The sequence below is a fragment of the Globicephala melas genome, chromosome 15 (genome assembly GCF_963455315.2).
Source record: "Globicephala melas chromosome 15, mGloMel1.2, whole genome shotgun sequence".
NCBI lineage: Eukaryota > Metazoa > Chordata > Mammalia > Artiodactyla > Delphinidae > Globicephala > Globicephala melas.
Window position 1 is genome coordinate 19122147 of NC_083328.1, and position 20525 is coordinate 19142671.

The 20525-nt window shown below is 45.3% G+C and overlaps 1 protein-coding gene and 2 pseudogenes across 5 annotated transcripts in view; 1 reads left to right on the forward strand and 2 right to left on the reverse strand.

Annotated features, from left to right (window-relative positions):
- Positions 1 to 5664: 5664 nt before the first annotated feature.
- On the reverse strand, positions 5665 to 11150 carry LOC115861048 (thyroid receptor-interacting protein 11-like; annotated as a pseudogene).
- Positions 11147 to 12171, reverse strand: LOC138842331 (thyroid receptor-interacting protein 11 pseudogene; annotated as a pseudogene).
- A 1163-nt stretch (positions 12172 to 13334) lies between these two features.
- The window catches only part of ARHGAP17 (Rho GTPase activating protein 17), an 89465-nt gene continuing 82274 nt past the window's right edge, over positions 13335 to 20525 (forward strand). For all 5 annotated transcript variants that reach the window (XR_009558887.1, XR_004042692.2, XM_030871538.2 and 2 more), the window contains exon 1: positions 13335 to 13480. Coding sequence is in view for 3 of the 5 variants with exons in the window: in XM_030871538.2 (XP_030727398.1) it covers positions 13428 to 13480 (53 nt within the window). In the remaining 2 variants the exon portion in view is untranslated. The remainder of the gene's footprint in view (positions 13481 to 20525) is intronic.

Sequence of the window (20525 nt, forward strand, 5' to 3'; positions counted from 1 at the left end):
CCAAGCAAAACTAATGTTATTTAGAAAAACAACATATATGGTAATAATATACAGAAAAGTAAAGGAATGAGTGGAGAAAAACAGAAGTTAGGCTCCTTGTGACCTTTAGGGAGGAGGGTAGGACACTCCTCCAGGGAAACGAAATGGGGAAGGGGTATATAGACACTTCAATAATTTCTTTTTTTTTTAATTTTTATTTATTAATTTATTTATCTATGGCGGTGTTGGGTCTTCGTTTCTGTGCGAGGGCTTTCTCTAGTTGCGGCGAGCGGGGGCCACTCTTCATCGCGGTGCGCGGGCCTCTCACTATCGTGGCCTCTCCCGTTGCGGAGCACAGGCTCCAGACGCGCAGGCTCAGTAACTGTGGCTCACGGGGCCAGCTGCTCTGCGGCATGTGGGATCTTCCCAGACCAGGGCTCGAACCCGTGGCTCCTACATTGGCAGGCGGATTCTCAACCACTGCGCCACCAGGGAAGCCCCAACTTCAATAATTTCTAAAGCTGAGGTAGGTTCACGTGTGTTTGTTTCACTATGATACATATTCAAGATATTCATATATTGTGTACTAGACTTATTATAAAACATTTTCTTTTCTTTTAACTTTTTTTTAATTTTTGGCTGCGTTTAGTCTTTGTTGTTGCACGCGGGCTCTCTCCAGCTGCAGCGAGCAGGGACTACTCTTCGTTTCAGCGCACAGGGTGCGTGGGCTTCTCACTGCGGTGGCCTATCCTGCTGCAGAGCACGGGCTCTAGGCACGCAGGCTTCAGTAGTTGTGGCACACGGGCTTAGTTGCTCCGCGGCATGTGGGATCTTCCTGGACCAGGGCTCGAACCCGTGTCCCCCGCATTGGCAGGCGGATGCCCAACCACTGCGCCACCAATAAAACATTTTCTAACTAAAATTTTTAAAGTGTGTTTGCATGTTCCATTTCATTATCTGTCAGGAGCAGAGCATGGATATACTCAAACTTGAAGAACCTTGAGTCTTACACACGCACACACAGACACACACACACACACACAAGCAAAGTAAACAAAGGACAACAAAAACCCAGTACACATATCTCGGGGCAAGATCAGTTATCAAATCCTTGCTTAGTATTCAGTGGAGGAACAAGAGCCCATTGATAACCAAAGTAGAAATGACAGTGGGGAAGGCTGAGGTTAGGGAGTTTTGCCAGGGGGAGTGGTGATGAGATGAAATACACCACTTTCTCTGAGTGATCCTTTGGCAAGAGGGTAATGCAAACCAGTGAACACGCATAGTCTCCCAACTTGGCAGTGTACACAGTCCATGGGTGTCAGTGGGCAAGAACAGTGGGTCCACAGCAAGCAGTAGTATAAGACATCAATTCCATAGGTCTGGATGGTGAGGCTGAGGGACTAGAAGAAGGTGGAGCCTTCTTCCTCTCTTGTTTGATGAGCAAAGAACATCTCTGATCTCTGCTGAGAGTTTGATTCAGAAAAACTGGTGCTTCAGAGGACTTTGGTCAGTTTTTCACTGAGGGGTCACCCCAGAGGCTTCCTGCAGGCAGGGGTAGCTCATTCCATTTGAGCTCCTGGTCAAGGCGCTGGAACTTTATGATACAGGAGTGGAATCTGGAAATGGCAAAGCTTAGCCATCTGAAGCTGCATAATACCTCCAAATATGAAACTACGCTGGGGTGGCCATGAACAACGTCCCAGCGAAAGTTCACTGACAATTAATCTGCATCCCCTGATAAAGTCAAGAAAAGAGAAACTAGAGTTTAAAAGTCCTGTTGAACATTAGTTAATATTGGGAGCAAATAGCTGGGCTCTAACCATGAAACTTCTCCCTGAGAGGCTAGAGTGGACGTTTGCCACTTTGGCTATTCAGTATTCTTTCTTCAATAACAACAACCAGAGTTTATTATGGAGAACCACATTCTCCTTTTAGTCCACATGGATCAGGTAAGGCTCTGTGCCTGACACTGGGGGTGGAACCTTACCAAGGCCTGGCCAATCATACACAAAATCACCCTAGCTACACTTCAAGAGTGTGTGTGTGATGTGGTGGTGGTGACCAGGTTGGTCCAATCAGAATGAATCCCAGGAGTTGAATGGAAGTTATTAAGTCTATAAGAGCTCTCTTTTCTGGCAGACTTGAACCCGGGAGGCTGTACCTTTGAAGCTACTGAGGGCCATCTTGCTACCTTGTATAGCCTGAGAATTTTGCTATTGGGAAGGCTAATGTTGTCTGGAACACTATATGCTCAGTTAGGGGTGACCTGACTTTGCAGTGTGGGGCTGATGGGAAAATCAGCAGAGCCTGTGATGGATCAATCAGAAGAGGCTGAATTCAGAAAGATGAAATAAACACCTGCAGCTTTCATCCTGATCTGCGTGCACACTATCCCTCCCCGCCCATCACTACCTGGTAGAACCTCAATCAAATCATTGTCTTCCTTCTTGGCTGGTCCAGTTTTCTAAGTTTTTGGCCTGTGATTTCTTCACAAGCTTTCCATAGACAGCTATGGCCTGTTAAAAAGGCTATCTTTCCTGCTTTGAACTGCTTTTGCACGATTGTCAGAAATCAGTTGAGCAGGCTTCCCTAGTGGCACAGTGGTTAAGAATCTGCCTGCCGATGCAGAGGACATGGGTTTGAGCCCTGGTCCGGGAGGATCCTACATGCTGCAGAGCAACTGGGCCCGTGCGCCACAACTACTGAGCCTGCACTCTGGAGCCTGCGCGCCACAACTACTGAAGCCTGCGCACGACGACTATAGAGGCCCGCATGCCTGGAGCCCGTGCTCCGCAACGGGAGAGGCCACCACAGTGGGAGGCCCGCACACTGCAGCGGAGAGTAGCCCCTGCTCGCCGCAACTGGAGAAAGCCCGCGTGCAGCAACGGAGACACAACACAGCCAAAAATAATAAATAAATAAATTTATTTTAAAAAATCAGTTGAGCATATTTTTGTGGGACTATTTCTGGATCCCCCGTTCATTGATCTATGTGTCTATCCCTCTGCAAATACTACACAGTATTGGTTACTACAGCTATATAATAAGTTTTGAAATGGAGAGGACTGACTGCTCCCATTTTATTACTTTTTTCAAAACTATTTTAGCTATTTTAGTTCCCTTATCTTTCCATAAAATTTTAGAATAAACTTGCCTATATCTACAAAAAAAAAAAAGGCTTACTGGGTTTTGATATGAATTGCATTAAATCTATCAATTTTGGGAGAATTAACATGTTTACTATTCTTTGTCTTCCAATTCATGAACGTGGTATATCTCTGCATTTGTTTAGATCTTTGATTTCTTTTACCACTGTTGTAGAGTTTTCAGTATACAAGTCCTGGACATGTTTTGTTAGATTTACACTTAATTATTTTATTTTTATTAGTGACTGTAAATGTGTTTTACTTTTTGGTGTCCACATGTTCATTGCTAGTATCTAGAAATACAATTGATTGTTGTCTTTATTTTGAATCCTGTGACATTATTGAACTCAATTATTAGTTCAAGGAAGAAATACTTTTTAATAAATTCTTGTGGCATGAGGCCTGAAATTAAAATTCAATATTGAGAGCTGTCTTAACATCTAGTAAAATTGAGAGGGCCTCAAATGGTCTAACAGCAATTCCCCACTACCTCTTCTCCCACATGTGAGATCCCCTAGCTATATGATCCTTCTTATCACAGGAACCAGACACAGTGCCTGTTTATTCCCGAGTAGCAGGCTTCAGTTCCCTATCAGCCCACTGAATTATCCAAACGAGCCCATCACACCCTCCTGTGGGAACCAGGGCTTGTCCCCACCCTCTTGTTACTACAAAGTCTGCCTCCCAAGCCCCTACTTGTTCACTCTGTTCCAAGTGTAATCCCCCACGTGGCCCTGCTTGGTGAGTGGTGTCCTCTCTTGGGCTGTGGGTAAATGTGACTTGTAAACTGCTGTTCATCCCATCTTTCAGTGTAGAACGTCATGTGTTCAGCCAATCCCATTAGTTTACGGAGGGAATCTCTCACTGATGGATTGAAGAATAGGTGAGTAAGACAATTGGCGTCACAAACAGGATGGTCTAACCTCAGCTGAGGACAGTTGGTCAGCTTTAACTACCAGCTCCTTTGCTACTTAACTGGTTTGTAAGGTAGCAGTTACTATCTGGGATGTAAGTACCAGTTGCTGGCCAGCTTGGGCTTTAGCTCCTGTTCTGTTATTTCAAATGGATGTTGCCATCTCTTCGCACCCTAATGTCTCATGCTTGCCAACAAGGCAAAAACTATTGTTCATTGACCGTATCCCAGATTGAGGTACCATCAAGGGTGCCTTGTATGTGATACGTGGTCTCTGAGGCTCCTACCTGAGACCAGTGACAACATAATGTCCTAACTGGTGGGTGTTTGAGTTCCACTGACTGGGCATGGGCTAGCTCTTTGGTCATTGTGTCTAGCCTGATAACCATCACTGGCTGCTTGGGGCAGCCATAGAGACTCTGTTTGGGAAGGTAACCCCCCACCCCCACCCCCCCGCCAACCACAGTCCTGGGGATGACCCCTTGTGTTGTTTGCAGAAAGGAAGGAGGCCATGACCCCAGGAAGATTTAAGAATGGCCCCTTGGTTGCCTCCTGAGTCATTGCTGTTCAGGCAAAAGTAGTGACCTTGTCCATCTCTCCTGTGCTGCATCTTCCCTTGGAGCAAGTTGTGTGCTCTCCTTACTCCTAACGGTTTTGAGGTGCACATCCATGGCAGCCCATGGCCCGAGAACTGATGAAAAACACAAAAGTGGGGGAAGGGCTTCCCTGGTGGCGCAGTGGTTGAGAGTCCGCCTGCCAATGCGGGGGCGCGGGTTCGTGCCCCGGTCCGGGAAGATCCCACATGCCGCGGAGCGGCTGGGCCCGTGAGCCATGGCTGCTGAACCTGCGCGTCTGGAGCCTGTGCTCCGCAGCGGGAGAGGCCGCGACAGTGAGAGGCCCACATACCGCAGAAAAAAAAAAAAAGTGGGAGGAAGGGGCATGGCAGGGCCCTTCACGGTGTGCTGCGCCTCCTGATTCTCTAGATCTATAGGCATAAAAACTTCCTCCAGGACAGTCATTTCTATATCTTTGTCTTACTATACCTGATTAAAACAAATCCTGGGTACCCTTGAAATACCTGGGATCCCACTAAATTTAAATATGGTAAATATTTTGCTATTATAGATTTGGCTACTAGGTTCCATTCAATGCCTATTTCAACATTCTCTCAGCCTGTTTGCCTTCACCTCCAAAGGGGCACAATACACTTTTACCTTGTTACCCACAGGGTAACTAAACAGCTCTGCTATCACACACTACCTTTGCAGACAAGATCTTAAATGCACCCACCTTTCTCCAGGAGTACAGGTATGACATTACCTTTGTGACATCCTCCTTTGCAGACGTTTGTTTGACACACTTGTTAAGGATACACGAGTCCACCATCTTTTAGTTCTGTCTGGGTTCTGGAGGCAACGTACTCCTGGTTTACAAATTTTACTTAAGCCCATTTATGCTGTTACTTTTAAATGAGCCCACCTTGAGTGGGGGTCCCTCCAACAACAGGCTCTAGAATCTGTCTAAATTAAAATCAACAGGCACTCCCCTTAGTGCCCTCAGAGACTCCTTCAGTGAAGCGGCTTTAGCAACTTCCCCTCCTGCTTCCTGGAGTCTCTGGACTGCTCATGATGTCTGTAAGTTGTCCTTGGGCTTCTGATGCAAGAAACTGCCCTCCTTGGCCCTGCATCACATACCATCAGAGCAGGAATTTCTGGCCATGCACTGGGCTCTTCTGGAAATAGAGTCTCTCCCAAACCCCAAGCTTCCATACCCAACTGCCCATTATTCCTTGAGTCATGGAAGCAACACTCCCACAAGCTCAGTAGGGTTATCAAAGACTCCTTGCTACAGGGTGGAGCCAAACCTGAGCCCTCTAGCACATCCTACCTGTAGGTGGGTATGGCCTCCCGTCATCAGTCCATTGCCAGATACCATGGAGCTGGAAGATGTTCCCCTCCCCCAGACCCTTTGGGATCAACCAAGTGAACATCAATGAGTTCATATACTTTATGATGTTGAGGACCACGTCTCCCTCTTGGTCAAGTGCCAACTTCACTGCCTGGGGAAGGACTTCACCTACTCCTTAGAATTCTCAGTCATCACCAAGGTTTAAATTGATGTCAAGCTATCAAAGAGTCAATTGTGGTATAAAGCCGTGAAATCAAGATTCACTGTTAAGCGTTGCCTTGACATCTGGCAAAATTAGAGAATAATATGCTCCGATATACATAAATCTGCATATATTTCTAAAAGGCCTGAGAGAATACAGATCACCAATGGAGTGGTTTCCCAGGCAATGAAAAGAGGAGTGGGACTTAGCCAGGAAAAGTGAATTTTAGTCTTTTTTTTTATTATTCAAACAGAAAGTCACAAAAATTATAATCATCCTCATCACGAACTTTCATTCTTAAAAATGTTATGCCTCTTGTACTTTTGGGCTGTTCACCCTTTTTCTTATATGAAGAGCATGCACTTGTGTATTCTATCATTTTGAACATTAACGCAAGTTAGTGTTTTAATTCCCCAAGATCTGCATAAGTACCTGCTCCTTGTAAAACATGAAAGCATTACAAAAACCATTTGAAGCGTCCCTTGATCAGCCTTCAACCCCACTCATGCCCTTTCTCACAAGAAGTAACCACTGTCTGAAGGTGGGTCAATATCTTTGAAGTCCTTAAAACACACTTTTTTTTAAGTATTCGTATTTTTATCAAGCAAAGTCAAAATACATGCCTTTTTCAGTGACTTGGTTTCTTAAAAGTGCCATGTTGTCTCTGGCTGAAGAATCATCTATGGCTTTGAAAGGTCTTTCCGCACAACTCCAGCCCTCTTGCCAGGTGACAGCAGCAAAGGTGTATATGTGGGCAAAACATCAGTAACAGCATTTAAAAGAAGATGCCCAGCGCTTCCCTGGTGGCGCAGTGGTTGGGAGTCCGCCTGCCGATGCAGGGGACACGGGTTCGCGCCCCAGTCCGGGAAGATCCCACATGCCGCGGAGCGGCTGGGCCCGTGAGCCGTGGCCGCTGAGCCTGCGCGTCTGGAGCCTGTGCTCCGCAACGGGAGAGGCCACAACGGTGGCCCGCGTACCGCAAAAAAAAAAAAAAAAAAAAAAGATCTATTTCTTCCTTTCTAATACCCAGAATGTTACCCATTATCTGTAGCACTTCATGACGTTGTTGTTTTGGTGTTTGAAAATACCCCAAGAAGAGGTTCCTCGTGAGGCTCTTGTCAACTTTTCCTTCTGTGTTACTTAGTAAGTTCATCAGTTTCTTCTGTACATCATCCAGCACTTCCTGTTGGACCTCATTTTGTTTTTTCAGATCTTTAATTTGTTCTTCCTTCAGAGTCAAGGCAGCATTCACTTTCTCCTGATGTCCTTGTGCCGATATTAGTTTTCCTTCTAGATTATCTGCAACTATTTCCATCCATTCTGCGACTACCATCCTCATGTTAGCTTAGCGCTTGTGCATACTACTTTTCTTGTTCTTGGGAAACAGAAAGCTGTAGCCAAATGTCATCTCTCTGCTTTGTGACAACATTCAGTTGTTCCTTCAACGACTCTATCTGCAAACTGGCTTGCTGATTTGCATTTTCCCTCGCATTGGAAGATAGAAGGAGCTTTTCCTCCAATGCAGTGACTTTCATTCTTAGTTTAGCTGCTCTGTCTTCTGCAGCCAAAGCTTCGCGGTTATGAGACACTTCTGATTCTACTGCGTGCTTATGCGATCTCTCTGGCTCCTGCTTTAAGTGTAGTTCTTTGTCGTGTAAATGTTGAACCTCACTCTGGAGGGCACAGTTTTCTATTTGTTTCTGTTTCAATGCCAACATGGTCTCATTTCTGGCCTGTTGAAACATAACAGTCTTTTCTTGCATTGATGTAACTGCATTTAAAAACTGACTTAATTCCCCTGTCTTGCCGAGTTCTGTTTCTTTCAAAAGATGCTCAAAAGCAAGCACCTTCTCCTTCATTGCAACGTATTCCAATTCTTTCTCTCTCCACATCATAGAAAACCACATCCTTGTCTCTTGATTTTGTTTCCTCTTCCCTAGATGTTTCTACTAATTTTTCATTTTCTTCTTTTAGTTTACACATATCCAGTTCAAAGTTGACGACTCTTTCCTTCAGGTTGATTACTCCCTGCCTCAAAAGTTCATTTTCACTCACTACATTAGTGAAATTTTCACTTAAAGAAAGTAATTCATCACTTTTTGCTTTGATTAAAAGCTCTTTTTCCTTAAGTAAGTTTTGCAAGTCATCTTGTTTCTCCCGTAGCTGCTTCATTTCTGAATCCATTTGTTCACGTCGTTTTCTTTCTAGTTCTGAACTGTCTGCAATGGAATCAATCTATGATTACCTTCCTGGAGTGCTCTAATCGTTGCATCTTTTTCCTCCGTTAATTTTCTTAACTCTTCTGTCTCTTCTTTGAGCAATTTAGAAGATTCACTCAATCCATCAGGTTTCATTGCCTTCAGAGAGGCTGCTGACTCGGATGTAAGTGATTCATTGGACTGTAGTAAAATAAGGTCAAACATCCCTGACAGAGTATCTTTGGTATTGCAAAGCTGCTCTAGGCTAAACTGCATTTGCACTACTTGCTTCTCCAAGTTTTTGAGTTTGATTTCATTCCCATCGTAAGTTTGATCAGGTCAGTATAGTTCATCTGTAGTTTAGAATTATTATCATTGTCAACTAAAACCCGTGCCTGAAGTTGTTGAAGCTCTGTCTGAAGATGGGGTGACCCACGCTGCATATTTTGTACAGTGGCCATCACGTGCTCTTTCTACTCTTCCATTATCTTAACTTGCTGTTTTAATTTATCACGTTCCTGTAGAAGCTCCTCAGACTGATCCATATTAACACCTCTCACTTCATCACCATTGCTGGACGTTTGCAGTATTGCCAGTAAAGTCTGACACTTCTGAGTTAAAGCATCAGTTTCCATATCTTTTTCTCGAATGATGTGGGACAAATTCTGCATCGTTTCTCTAAACATATCCTGACCACTGCTTTCAAATCTGGTGGAGAGTTTTGTATTTGCATCTTTGAGTTTCATGAGGTCTGCTTCTTTGGCAACAATTATATCCACATCATTCTCAAGTTTTCTCTTTTAAGATTGCTGTTTTCCCTAGTCTTCTCATCTAAAACAGCTAATATTTGTTCTCTTTCCAAAGCAGAGGCTCACAATCGCTGTTGACTCTGTCCATTATCTTGGTCACTGGAGGAAGCTGAAGATACTTTCATGTGAAGACACAAATCTTTTTGCTGGATAAACTGCGTTAGTTTACCAATCTCACCTTTGGACAGCTGATCAATCTGTTCAGTTAAAAGGGTATTCTTTTCAATTAGAAGTTTAATCTCCAATTTTTGTTCTTTTATTCCTTGTACTGATCTTTCAGTTTCGGCTTTAGATAAGTCATGCTTTTCATTTCCATTTTCTATATTAAGACTCTGAGCTTCTGTTACTTGAAAAGTATCAGAATGTTCTGTTGGCGTGTGCTGGAATTTTTCCAGTGGCTGGGTTTTGATTTGTTCTATTGCATTTTGCAAATTCTCCTTTTCCTCCCCTTTGGCCAAAAAGAGCTGATTGTGTTTAATATTCATTTGCTCATGTTGGTATTTGGAATTTTTCTGTTTCTGCTCTTGTAAAGATTGAAGTAGTTGCATTTTACTCTGGTTTTGATCTTCAATTATCTTTTGATGAGGTTTAACCTCAGGATTATCTTCAACTGTTCTCTCTTGAGATACCTCAGATTCTAGTTCTGTAACAGTGTCTAGAGTTTTAGGGTCAACCATAGGTGCGGTTTGACTGTGTTCTTCCCTCAGTCATTCCAATTCTTCTTTCAGGTGACTATTTTCTTCTTTCATGGATGCAAGCCTTGTATCTTTTTCCTCTATGGTTTGCTGTAAAATTTCCATTTTTCTTAAGGCTTGAGTATATTGATCTAACTTCTCCCAAAGCTGTGAACTTCCTTGAAGTTTTTCAATAATTTTTTTTTTCTCTCTTATGAGTTGTTTCAATTGCTTCTGCTCTTCTAAACTAGATGACAAAATTTCCTTAGTTTCTTTGTGCTCAGCAATCATCTGCTCAATATTCTTTTTGAGTTTTGATATTTCACAGTCTTTCTCTTGACTAAGTTTAATTAAACACTCATGCTCCAGCTGTAAGGCACAGCTGTCTGGGTTATCTGTATTTGACAGTTCTTTAATAGTTTGCTCATACTTCCTTTCTTCCAACAGTCTCTGTTCATCCTGAAAAAATTCTGCTTCTAACTGTCCTTTTTCCATTTTTAAATGAATTAAATTTTCTTTTTGCCCATCTAACTCTTTAGTAATGTTCACTTTATCATCTTCAAGTTAACGAACTCTCTTTTTCTCATATTCTAGATCTTGTTTTACTTTACCGATGATGCTGTCTCCTTCATCTTGTTGTTCTGTTTGCTGATCTTTCATCAAAACCACGTGCATTGTAGTTTTTGGTTTTTGCCTGTGCAACTCTCCTAACTCAGAAATCAGTAACTTCTTTTAAGTAGTACTCTCATTGACTTCTCCTTCTTTGATTTCCCAGTCACACCTTAAATGATGTACTTCTGAATCCGAATCCATGTCTCCTGTAGCTGTTCTTTTAATGAGTTCATATTCATTGCTCAATTTGACAAGTGATCATTGAAGTTCTTCCTTTTCTTTATTTAATAATGAATTTTCTTTTTCTAAAACTTGGACTCATTTTTGAAATTTCAGGTTCTCTTCCATGAGATCTTTATCCTGCTTTAAGCTACTCAATCACATTATTTCATTTTCAGCAACAGACAGTGGCTGTTGCTATCTGGACACTTCTTCCAGTGATGTACTCTGTGGAAGAACTTTTTCTTTTTCTGTCACAGCATCACTCCACTTCCTAAGAGAAGGTTGCAACTCACCTTCTTCAGTTCTTTCGTTCATTTCATTTATCTGGTCTTGTTCTCTAATGAAAGCATCCCTTTCCTTTTCTACAGAAGATAATTTTTTTTAAAGATATTTTACTCTAATCTCAAGTCCTTTGATTTTTTTTGGTGGACTCTAGTTTTTCAGCTGCTAGGACTTCAATAGCTTTTTGCATATCATGAATCATTCCCTCATAGTCCTTTAATTGTTTGTTTGTTTGTTTGTTTGTTTGTTTTGCAGTACACGGGCCTCTCACTGTTGTGGCCTCTCCCTTTGCGGAGCACAGGCTCCGGACGCGCAGGCTCAGTGGCCATGGCTCACGGGCCCAGCCGCTCCGTGGCATGTGGGATCTTCCCAGACCGGGGCACAAACCCGCGTCCCCTGCATCGGCAGGCGGACTCTGAACCACTGCGCCACCAGGGAAGCCCCTTTAATTGTTTTTGATGCCTGCGACTTATTTCTGCCAGTTTCTGTTGATGAACTTCCTGCAACACTGCTATTTCAAGTTGATGGTCATCAATTTCCTTATTTAGATTCTGTTCAAATTCCTTGATGGTATTTTGCAGTTTGTAGATTTCATTTACATCAAAGCTATAGATCTAAATGAAATGCTGTAGAAGTTTGAGCAAAATGTCTCCAATGGCTGACATCATCAGCCTCAAGTCTTAAAACTTCTTTTGACAATCTATTTATTTCTTGTTGTGACCAAATTAGGTCAGCAAAATCCATATCATCATCCTGGAAACCTAAAGCATGCTGATAGATATCATAACCCACTGAAGAGGGTACACGAGTTGAGGGCACAAGGCCATCCTCAAGATTTACTATCTGGGTGACTGACTGCACCTTTAGCAACTGATCCTTTAGCGCTATCTGCCTTGCTTTAAGAAGTTTGATTTCTACGTCTTTCTGGTGTAATTGATGTCTGTAACTTGCAGTTTGCTGCTTTCGTTGAAGCTCTGAGGTTTCATACTTCTTGTCTACATCACTACAAAGATTCTAAGTCTCTCAGCCTCTGATTTTAAGACTGACTGAGAGTCTTCAACCTCCTCTGTTGTAGAGTCAGGTACTTCTACATTTTCAGCTCCCTTCCTCAGCACATCTTTTGTGAAACTAGAAATGTGGCCTGTGAAAGATGCCACAGTACCACCCACTTGCCCCAGGGAATGGCCTAAGCAGGAGCCAAGGCCACCAAACTAGGAGGACATCAAAGCAGGTCATAGAACTGACCTGGTCCTCTCCGAAAAAAGTGTCCAGCACAGTCGGACAATCCCGCCAAGTGTCACTGCACTGCTGCCAGCGTGAGGTTAAGAATCAAAGCACAGTGAGGGGTTTCTAGGCAATGTGGGCTGCGAGGGCCCCTCAATGGCCACACTTGCCTGGCAACACCCAGGCCTGGCCTGGGACATAACAAAGGGCCCGTCTCCAGTGACCTGTCCCCTCTCGGGCCTCTGTTCATCCATGACTTCCCAGCGCTGGAGTTGGGCTCTTCTCCTCTCCTTCTGTGATTTTCCCAGTGCCCTGCACCACCTCGGCCCCCTGGACGCGGCCACCATCACAGCCGCACTAAAGGTGCCATCTCTGAGCTCCTGTTCGTAGAAAACACACTTTGCCTCTGATTTTTTTTTTTATACGGAATGATATGCAAGGTAGATTTTAATCAATAAAAGAAAAGCAGTACTAGAGTAATACTTTTTGAATAGGAGTAAAATATATTTAATTGCCTTTGACTTTTTTACTAAGTGGCATCACACTGTCCTGCAGCTTGTGAGTTTCACGCAACCATTTTTTTTCTTAAAAAAATCGAGGTAAAATGTACATAGTGACACGCATCCCTCTTAAGAGTACAGATAGGTGCATTTTGACAAATGTCTACACCTGTGCATAAGTACGGCCCTGCTAAAGACTTTGAACATTTCCGTCGTCCCAAAGCTCCTTTTCGGGTCCACCTCGGCCCTCCTCCCTCAGTTAGCCCTGCCCGGGTGTCTAGTCCTGAAGATGAGTTTTGGCGGTTCTTGGACGGAGTCGCACCGTCTACACTCTTTGTGTCTGCTTTGTCCACCGTGTGTTTGAGATCTAGTCTGGGAAGTGAGTTAAGTATCCCTCGGGCGGGCGATCGCTGAGCGAAAGCACGCCGAGGTCCGAGTGGACCGCAGGGCCCTGGGCGGCCGCGCGTCGCGAGGCCCGGGGACCGCCTGCGGGCTGGGAATCGGGCGGCCCCCGGGCCGGGGTCGGAGGCCTGGCTGCGCGCCGCACTGGGCCTGGCGCTCCTCGCCGGACCAGACCCCGCGGGCCCGGCGGGCGGCGCCGCTGGAAGTGACGCGACGAGGGCGGGGCCGCGGGCCTGGGGAGCCGCCGCCGCTGCCGCCGCCGCCTCCGCCTCGGCCGCGAAGCGATGTAGGAGCCGCCAGGCCGTCCCCCGTCCCGCCCGGCCTGAGCCCCGCGGGCCGCCGCCGCCGTCGCCATGAAGAAACAGTTCAACCGCATGAAGCAGCTGGCCAACCAGACCGTGGGCAGGCGAGTGCGCCGCGCCGGGCCGCCCGGGGGTTGCGCGGGCCGGGGGCCGGGGGTCACGGACGGGGGCCGGCCGGCTCCTCCGCGGGCCCGGCCGCTCCGGGCCCGGCCGCCGCCCCGTCCGAGGCCGGCGGGGCTCGGGGCCGGGGGCGGCGCCATGCCGCGGCCTGGCGCCCGGCTCTGGGCCGCCGCCTGGCCCCCGGAGACCGGCGGGGCGGGCCGCGCCTCCCTGCTCCCACCCCTCAGGGTCCCCACTGGCCCGCGAAGCATCGCCCTCCGGGGACTGGACCTGTCCCCTGTCTTTCCCACCAGGAGATCGAGCCGGCCCGGGCCGCCGCCTGCGGCTGAAACTCCGATCAGTGGTGTGTCCGAGGCTGCGGGGCTTGGGGCGGCATTCTCAGCCTTTCCGGGTCGCCCCGCTGCCGCAAAGCCTAGCTTACGAGTGTATGGTGGCAGTAAAGAAGTAAAGGGTCATTAAAGCCCAGCGGATCTGCCTAGTGAGTTTCAGAACGCTCTTTGAGAGAATTTAGAGGTGGTGCCGTCTCCAGACCAGGGGCGAATATGAACGGGATGGCTTGACATTTAAAAAGTTGGAATTGGGAGAAAAGGATTCTGGAAACGCCTAGTGCCAATTTAAAAGGAAATTACTTTTTTTTTTTTTTTTAAAGTCTTTCTCACTTTGGATTTGGAAGCACATCCTGCACGATATTTCTTTGGGATTCCTCGACTGCTTGACAAGCATTGATTCTGTAATGACAGAATAGACTAGAGTTTGTAGATGACCGGGCTGTTGGAACAGGACTGGTTTGTGGTTTTGAGAGCTTCTGGAGGTGATTGTCATGTGCTGTTTTATCTGGGGCGAATATTTCAAGGTCTTCCAGGGCAAGTTAGCTGTAAGGTACGGATTTTGCTGTTTATTCTGGGAAGAGATATGAAAGTGGGAATTTTTCACAGCTTTTGCTTCTTCTTTCGGCAGTTGAGTCAAAGGGGGAGTTTGGTTTGGCCGGAGCACGTGGGACACTTCTTTTTTTGTGTGTGTATGAAAATACTTTTACTTCCTCTTGCGTTTTCTAAATTTGCTCTTTACTGTTTCGTTTCCCTCAACTTTCTGCTTAGTTTTGTTGTTTAATTTTTTTTGGTACCCCACCCTGTTAGCTTGGTGTGCATTTATCCTATTTCCAGAGTTAATTCCTGTCTAGGCTAAAGCCTAGATGTGCCTGCTTTTCTGTTATTTGTGGGAGAATGATAGAAATAATGCTGAGAGAGAGGAAGGTAGACAGAGTATTAGTGACGGCTAATGTTTCAACCAAGAATCTGTAAATGAATTACAAGATAATTTCTGTGAATTTTCTGCCCCTCCTAGCGTTCTCAGTAACGTGAATTGTGGAATCAGTACTTAGTGAGTGTCAAAATGTATTTGTCAGATAGTCATTTTGGCCTGTTTGTACATTGTATCAGGCAAGTGATTTTTTTTTTTTTTTTAAACAAATTTCTGAGGCTTTAAATCTACAGAGCCGTTCAGGGAAGCTGTTCAGGGTGTCTCTGGCCCCTGCTTCCTCTGTAGCAGCTACTCTCTTTACACTTTTAAATTCCAGCCATACTTGCCTACTTTCAGTTTCCAGAGGAGGCTGTGCTTTCTTATGTTTTAGCCTCTACCTGGAACTCTGGGAAGCCTCTTTCATCACACCTGCCCTAGGCCACCTCCTGCTCAACCTTCAGGTCTCCTCATAAAGATCTCTGCCTCTAAAAGGCCTTCCCTGATGCTCCAGCATAAATTGGATGTCCCTCCTTGGTGCTTTCATAATTCCACGTAGCACCTGTTTTTGCATAATGTAATTGCCTCTTTACTTGCCAGCGTTCTCCATTAGACTAAACACTTTAAGAGTTTTTGCCCATTCTTCTTTGATTCCCAGGGACTGCTGTGGTTCCTATAACATGGTACATACTCAGTAAATATTGTTAAACGAATGTAAATCCAGTTCTCACTAGATTGCCCTGGTGGTGTGGGCCCAAGTATGGGAAAATGAGAATTGGATGGAGTAAGTGGTGTGACTCATCCTAGGACTATACTTCTGGCCTTGACCTTTGACTCTGTTTGAAAATCTTTATTGCTTGATGCAGTGGAAGCTGCAGCTATTACAGAGCTATTAAGGGTATGACAATTATGCACCGAAAGTCAAACTGTTTTTACTGGGGAACCTGTTGCTTTACTGCTATTGATTTCCTAGATATAGCTGTATTTTTTTTTCCACTTAAGTAATTGTAAAGGACTAGGGAGAGAAAATGGAGGTAGGAGAGAGCCTAGAATTGTTATTGGGCAGAAGCAGAGGGTTGGTGGGCACCAGAATCAGGCTTCTGGTCATATTTGGGTCAAAACAAAGGCTAGAAAGCACACACGCACTAATGAATGAAGTTATCTGTGTGAATGGCTTGCCCATAGTGTGTACTATCAGTTTGTAGAGTTCTAGGTGGTGTCGTGTGATGAAGTATTCTCTTCGCAAAATGAGGAACTTGTGAGTAACCCCACAGTGAGTTTCCATGGGATGGACATGTGGGAGAATTAGTAATGGCTGGAAGGAGTGAGTTCTCACGATGCAATTTGCTTACAAGGGGTAGATGAGTCTGTTTCAGAAGATGGTTTGTGTCCCATAGGGTCAAGGCTTAAGAGGTGTTCTCCTGATATGGGTGTCCCAAATGAGAGAATGAGGATGGTTCCTTTCGTCCCCCTGACTTTTGTTGATTCATCCATTCAACAGACACTTGTTGGCCCGAACTGTGTGCCAGTGTGTGAGGTATTAAAGAGTCAAAAGTGAATACGACACAGTTTCTGCCCTGAAGGAGCTCAGTAGATTTGTGGAAGAGATAGGCAAGCAAAGAAATAGTTATCTACCCTGAGCTCAGTGCTTATAGAAGGATGGCTAGTGCCAGTTCTTATTGGATGGAGAGAGGTAACCAAAAAACAGGAGAAAGTTTGAGCGAAGCCTTTGTTTCCATCTTCGAGCACTTCTTTCAAATTTCTCTCATATTGATGAGGTCTCTTTTGATTGTAAGAAAACCCAAATCAAACTGCTATAAGCGAACATGGGAATTTCTAGGCTTACATGTGCCCAAAGGATCCAAAAGGAGTATGGCTGCAGGTTGGTCTGGATCCAGGGCTTCCACTCTTTAGACAAGCTGTGTCCACAAGGAGAACCCCCAGCCCCACCCCCTTCTTCCAGTCTCGTCCCAGAGGGACAGAATATTTTTCTTCCAGTCACTGTTGCCAAAGACCCAAGATGGACTCTGAGTGCTTCTGACTGGGTCCCATGCTTTTCCCTGGAAATGGGTATGGAGTAAACCCTGTCTGAACAACAGGGACTGAGAGTTGGGGAAACCGGGGCGCTGGTCAGGAAACAAGAAACATCATGTCGTGTCTTTTGTAGTCCTGCTAAGAAAGATATTTTGTTGTTTGGAAATCCTTGATGCAGATAATGCAGTGGATGCAGGTGGTGATTTTGGGGAGGTGATGCCCTGCATGGAGGAAGCTGTACACAGGATGAGGAACTTGAGGACAGTTTAGTTATGAGGTCGAAGTGTCCAGGAGAAAAGGAAGCTGAAGGACTAACCAGGAGAGTTATTACCTAGGTGAGGCTCTGGGAGGGAGTGTCTCATTGGGTGTGGGTTTCTGCCTTGATTGAAGTGCTCCCTGGAGGTTCAAATGCTTTCCCAGATAGTTGGCTTTAGATAAGCCAAGTTTACAGACTCAAATGCCTAGAGGGGCCAGACTAGTAAAATAAATGAGTGACTGAGGCCAGGTAAGGGTTGGGGGCGTGCCCCCCCCCATGATCTCACCAAAGGGGCATGTGGGAATATGGCCCCAGAGTGACTCAATCTTTGTAGCTTTCCAGAAAAGCCTGAAATCTGGATTTTAATGAAGGTTAGATGGCATTTAGCGCAAAGGAGACAATCACCGTGATACTGTGCGGGGCTAAACAAAATATATCGGTGACCAGATTTGGTGTGTGGGCCACCAGGTGGCAGTTGCTTGTCTAGAAGGACCTGGAGGTTCAGAATCCCTATGATTATTTTTCTTTTTTTCCCTGTACCTTACCCTGATATTACTGCATTCTCAGTTCTTTGGATTTGTTGAAGAGCTCATTCTTTCCTTTACCTTTAAAAGATTTGATAGTACTAATCATCAACTTTTCTCTAGTTGGTTTAGTTTGCCAAATGCTGTACCAGACCACCTGGCTTGGTTCTCACCTACTGGCAATGATCATTTCTATTCTAGAAAGGGGGAAAATGACTTGCCATGATCGCACAGCTACTAAGTGGCCGAGGCACGACTTGGGTCCAGGGCTTCTGACTCTGGATCCCATGTGCTTCCCGACTACAGAATTTGGGCTGCCTTTTCACCAGGGAAGGATTAATGTTTATTAAAAGCTTTTGGTGCTTGTTAAGCCGCTGGGCTCAGTACTTTGCATAAATTATCTCACCGCATTCTTGCAGCAGCTCTAAGAGGCAATGTTATTTGTTCCTGATTTAATGATGAGGCAGCCAGAACTCGGAGAGGTCATCAGGCTAGTAAATGACAGAGCTGTGCATTCAAACCCAGGTTTCTGATTCCAAAGCAGCTATAAATCTCCACGTGGGCAACTCTTATGTGAAAAACCTGTTGTTTGAGTCGTGAGTGATGCCTTCGTAAAATCCTGAAGGCTGAGAGTTGGATGTTGCTCTAGTCCAGTGGCTCTTACCAAGGTATGGTTTTGCCCCCCCAGGGGACATTTGGCAATGTCCAGAGACATTTTTTGATTGTTGTGACTTGACTGGGGGAGGGGTAGATAGAGGCCAGGGAGGCTTCTGAATATGCTGCAATGCACCTGACAGCCTCACAGTCCAGGCTTATCTGGTCCCAAATGCCAAGGCTGCTGAGGTTGAGAAACCCTGTTCTAGTCCTTCCAGGGTCTGGACGTCTGAATTATCAAAACCAAAGCTCCACACTGCTTGCTTGCAGGCCAGAGATGTGTTCTCTTTGGCCTATTCAGTATTTATTTATTTTTTTACAATCATTGGCTCATATTTAAAAATGAGAAGTTTTCACATGAAAACCTGGATTTCCAGCTGCTTCTAAAATCTCGGAAGACCTGGCAGTGCCTAGCATCCCTCCCGAGCACTGGCATCAGGAGCTCAGCAGCAGCTGTCCCATCTGGGTGGGGCATGAGCCGTCCAGTCCCTACCTGGCTTGTTTTATTCTGTTACGTTCTTTGCCGACCCTCCCTGAAGGGCACAGGTATCTAATGACCTTCTACTCCAGGCAGGCAGCACTAATTCTCAAGGTGAGTCAAATACCCCTTACCCCCACACACCCCAGAGCAGTCCTCTGGTGCCACATTGAATCCATCTTGTCTCTCTTCCATGAGACAGCCCTTCCTGTGTTTGACAGTACAGACCATACCCTTACTTTTGCCAGCATCACATTCTACATCCCTTGCCTACTCTGCTGCCTCATTTTACTCACACTGATTTCCTCTGAACAGTAATTCTGAGAAAGGGGAGGTAGCTGTGCTCTGCTTCAGTCTGAGTGGATTCCATCCAGTCTCTCCATAGAGTGGGGGTGGAAAGGAGTCCGGTGTCTTTGCAGCTTCTTCTGAATCTGATCTTCTGTGGCCTTGTTATGTACTTTACATATTGTGAAATCCTAGAATAGCAAACAGGTTATTTATAGGTGAGTGAAAACCCATTGTTCACTGAAAAAAAAAAACAACCCTAAAAGGATGTGGCCATAAGCATCATTTTCACATATCATATGGAGTATGTGAACGCAGCATGTTACTCTAATATGGAATTACCTTGGTGCCAGTGATTGCCAGTGTGTGCATGGCAGGACCCCCTCCCCCACCCCGGGAATCAGCACTGGGGTATAGGGTCCTAGAGTCAGCATGTGCTCTACGCGTTCTTATCAGACTGGGATGGTTTTGCTTATATCATTCTATTTCTGTTTCTCAAGTGTAGGTAGATGCCATTATAATTAATCCAGTATAAATCCATTTAAAAATATTATTACACTTCTATCTGCTTTGTGTATTGTTTTCTTAAACGCAGATAGTAAAAGTATAACAGGCCCATGGTCCTTTATCTATAACCCCTGGGATCAGATGAGTTTCAGAACTCAGAATTTTTCAGATTTTAAAGAAAAGTAGGTACTTCCCTGGTGGCACAGTGGTTAAGAATCCACCTGCCAATGCGGGGGACACGGGTTCGAGCCCTGGTCTGGGAAGCTCCCACATGCCACAGAGCAACTAAGCCCGTGCGCCACGACTACTAAGCCTGCGCTCTAGAGCCCACGAGCCACAACTGCTGAAGCCCGCGAGCCACAACTACTGAAGCCCACGAGCCACAACTACTGAAGCCCACGAGCCACAACTACTGAAGCCCGTGCACCTAGAGCCCGTGCTCCGCAGCAAGAGAAGCCACCACAATGAGAAGCCCATGCACCGCAACGAAGAGTAGCCCCTGCTCACCGCAACTAGAGAAAGCCCGCGCCCAGCAGTGAAGACCCAATGCAGCCATAAATAAATAAAATAAAATAAATAATTAAAAAGAAAAGAAAAGTAATAATGCACATATGCTGTTATGTAATATCTCCAGTAGGGTCTGGGGCAGCAGCCTGTAATCATCATACATGTTATTATTTCCATAGCAAAATATATGAATGTATTTCACACTAAATGGAATCCTTAAAGATTAAAAATAGCTTCATGTTAGCTTAGGTCAAGTTATGTTGCCAAATGAGCTACAAAAAAACTTTTTTTTTTTTTTATTTCAAAGTGATAGATACGGGATTATGGACCTGTAATGTTCCTGGTGAGAGAGTCTGAACTTTTGCTTTACATAATGTCTCCCATATTGCAAAAAGTTGGAAACCACAATCATACTTTGTAAGCAGGGGTCGCAAATTCAAGTGCCAGGGCAATTAAAAGTAATAAGTGGGCTTCCCTGGTGGCGCAGTGGTTGAGAGTCCGCCTGCCGATGCAGGGGACACAGGTTCGTGCCCCGGTCCGGGAAGATC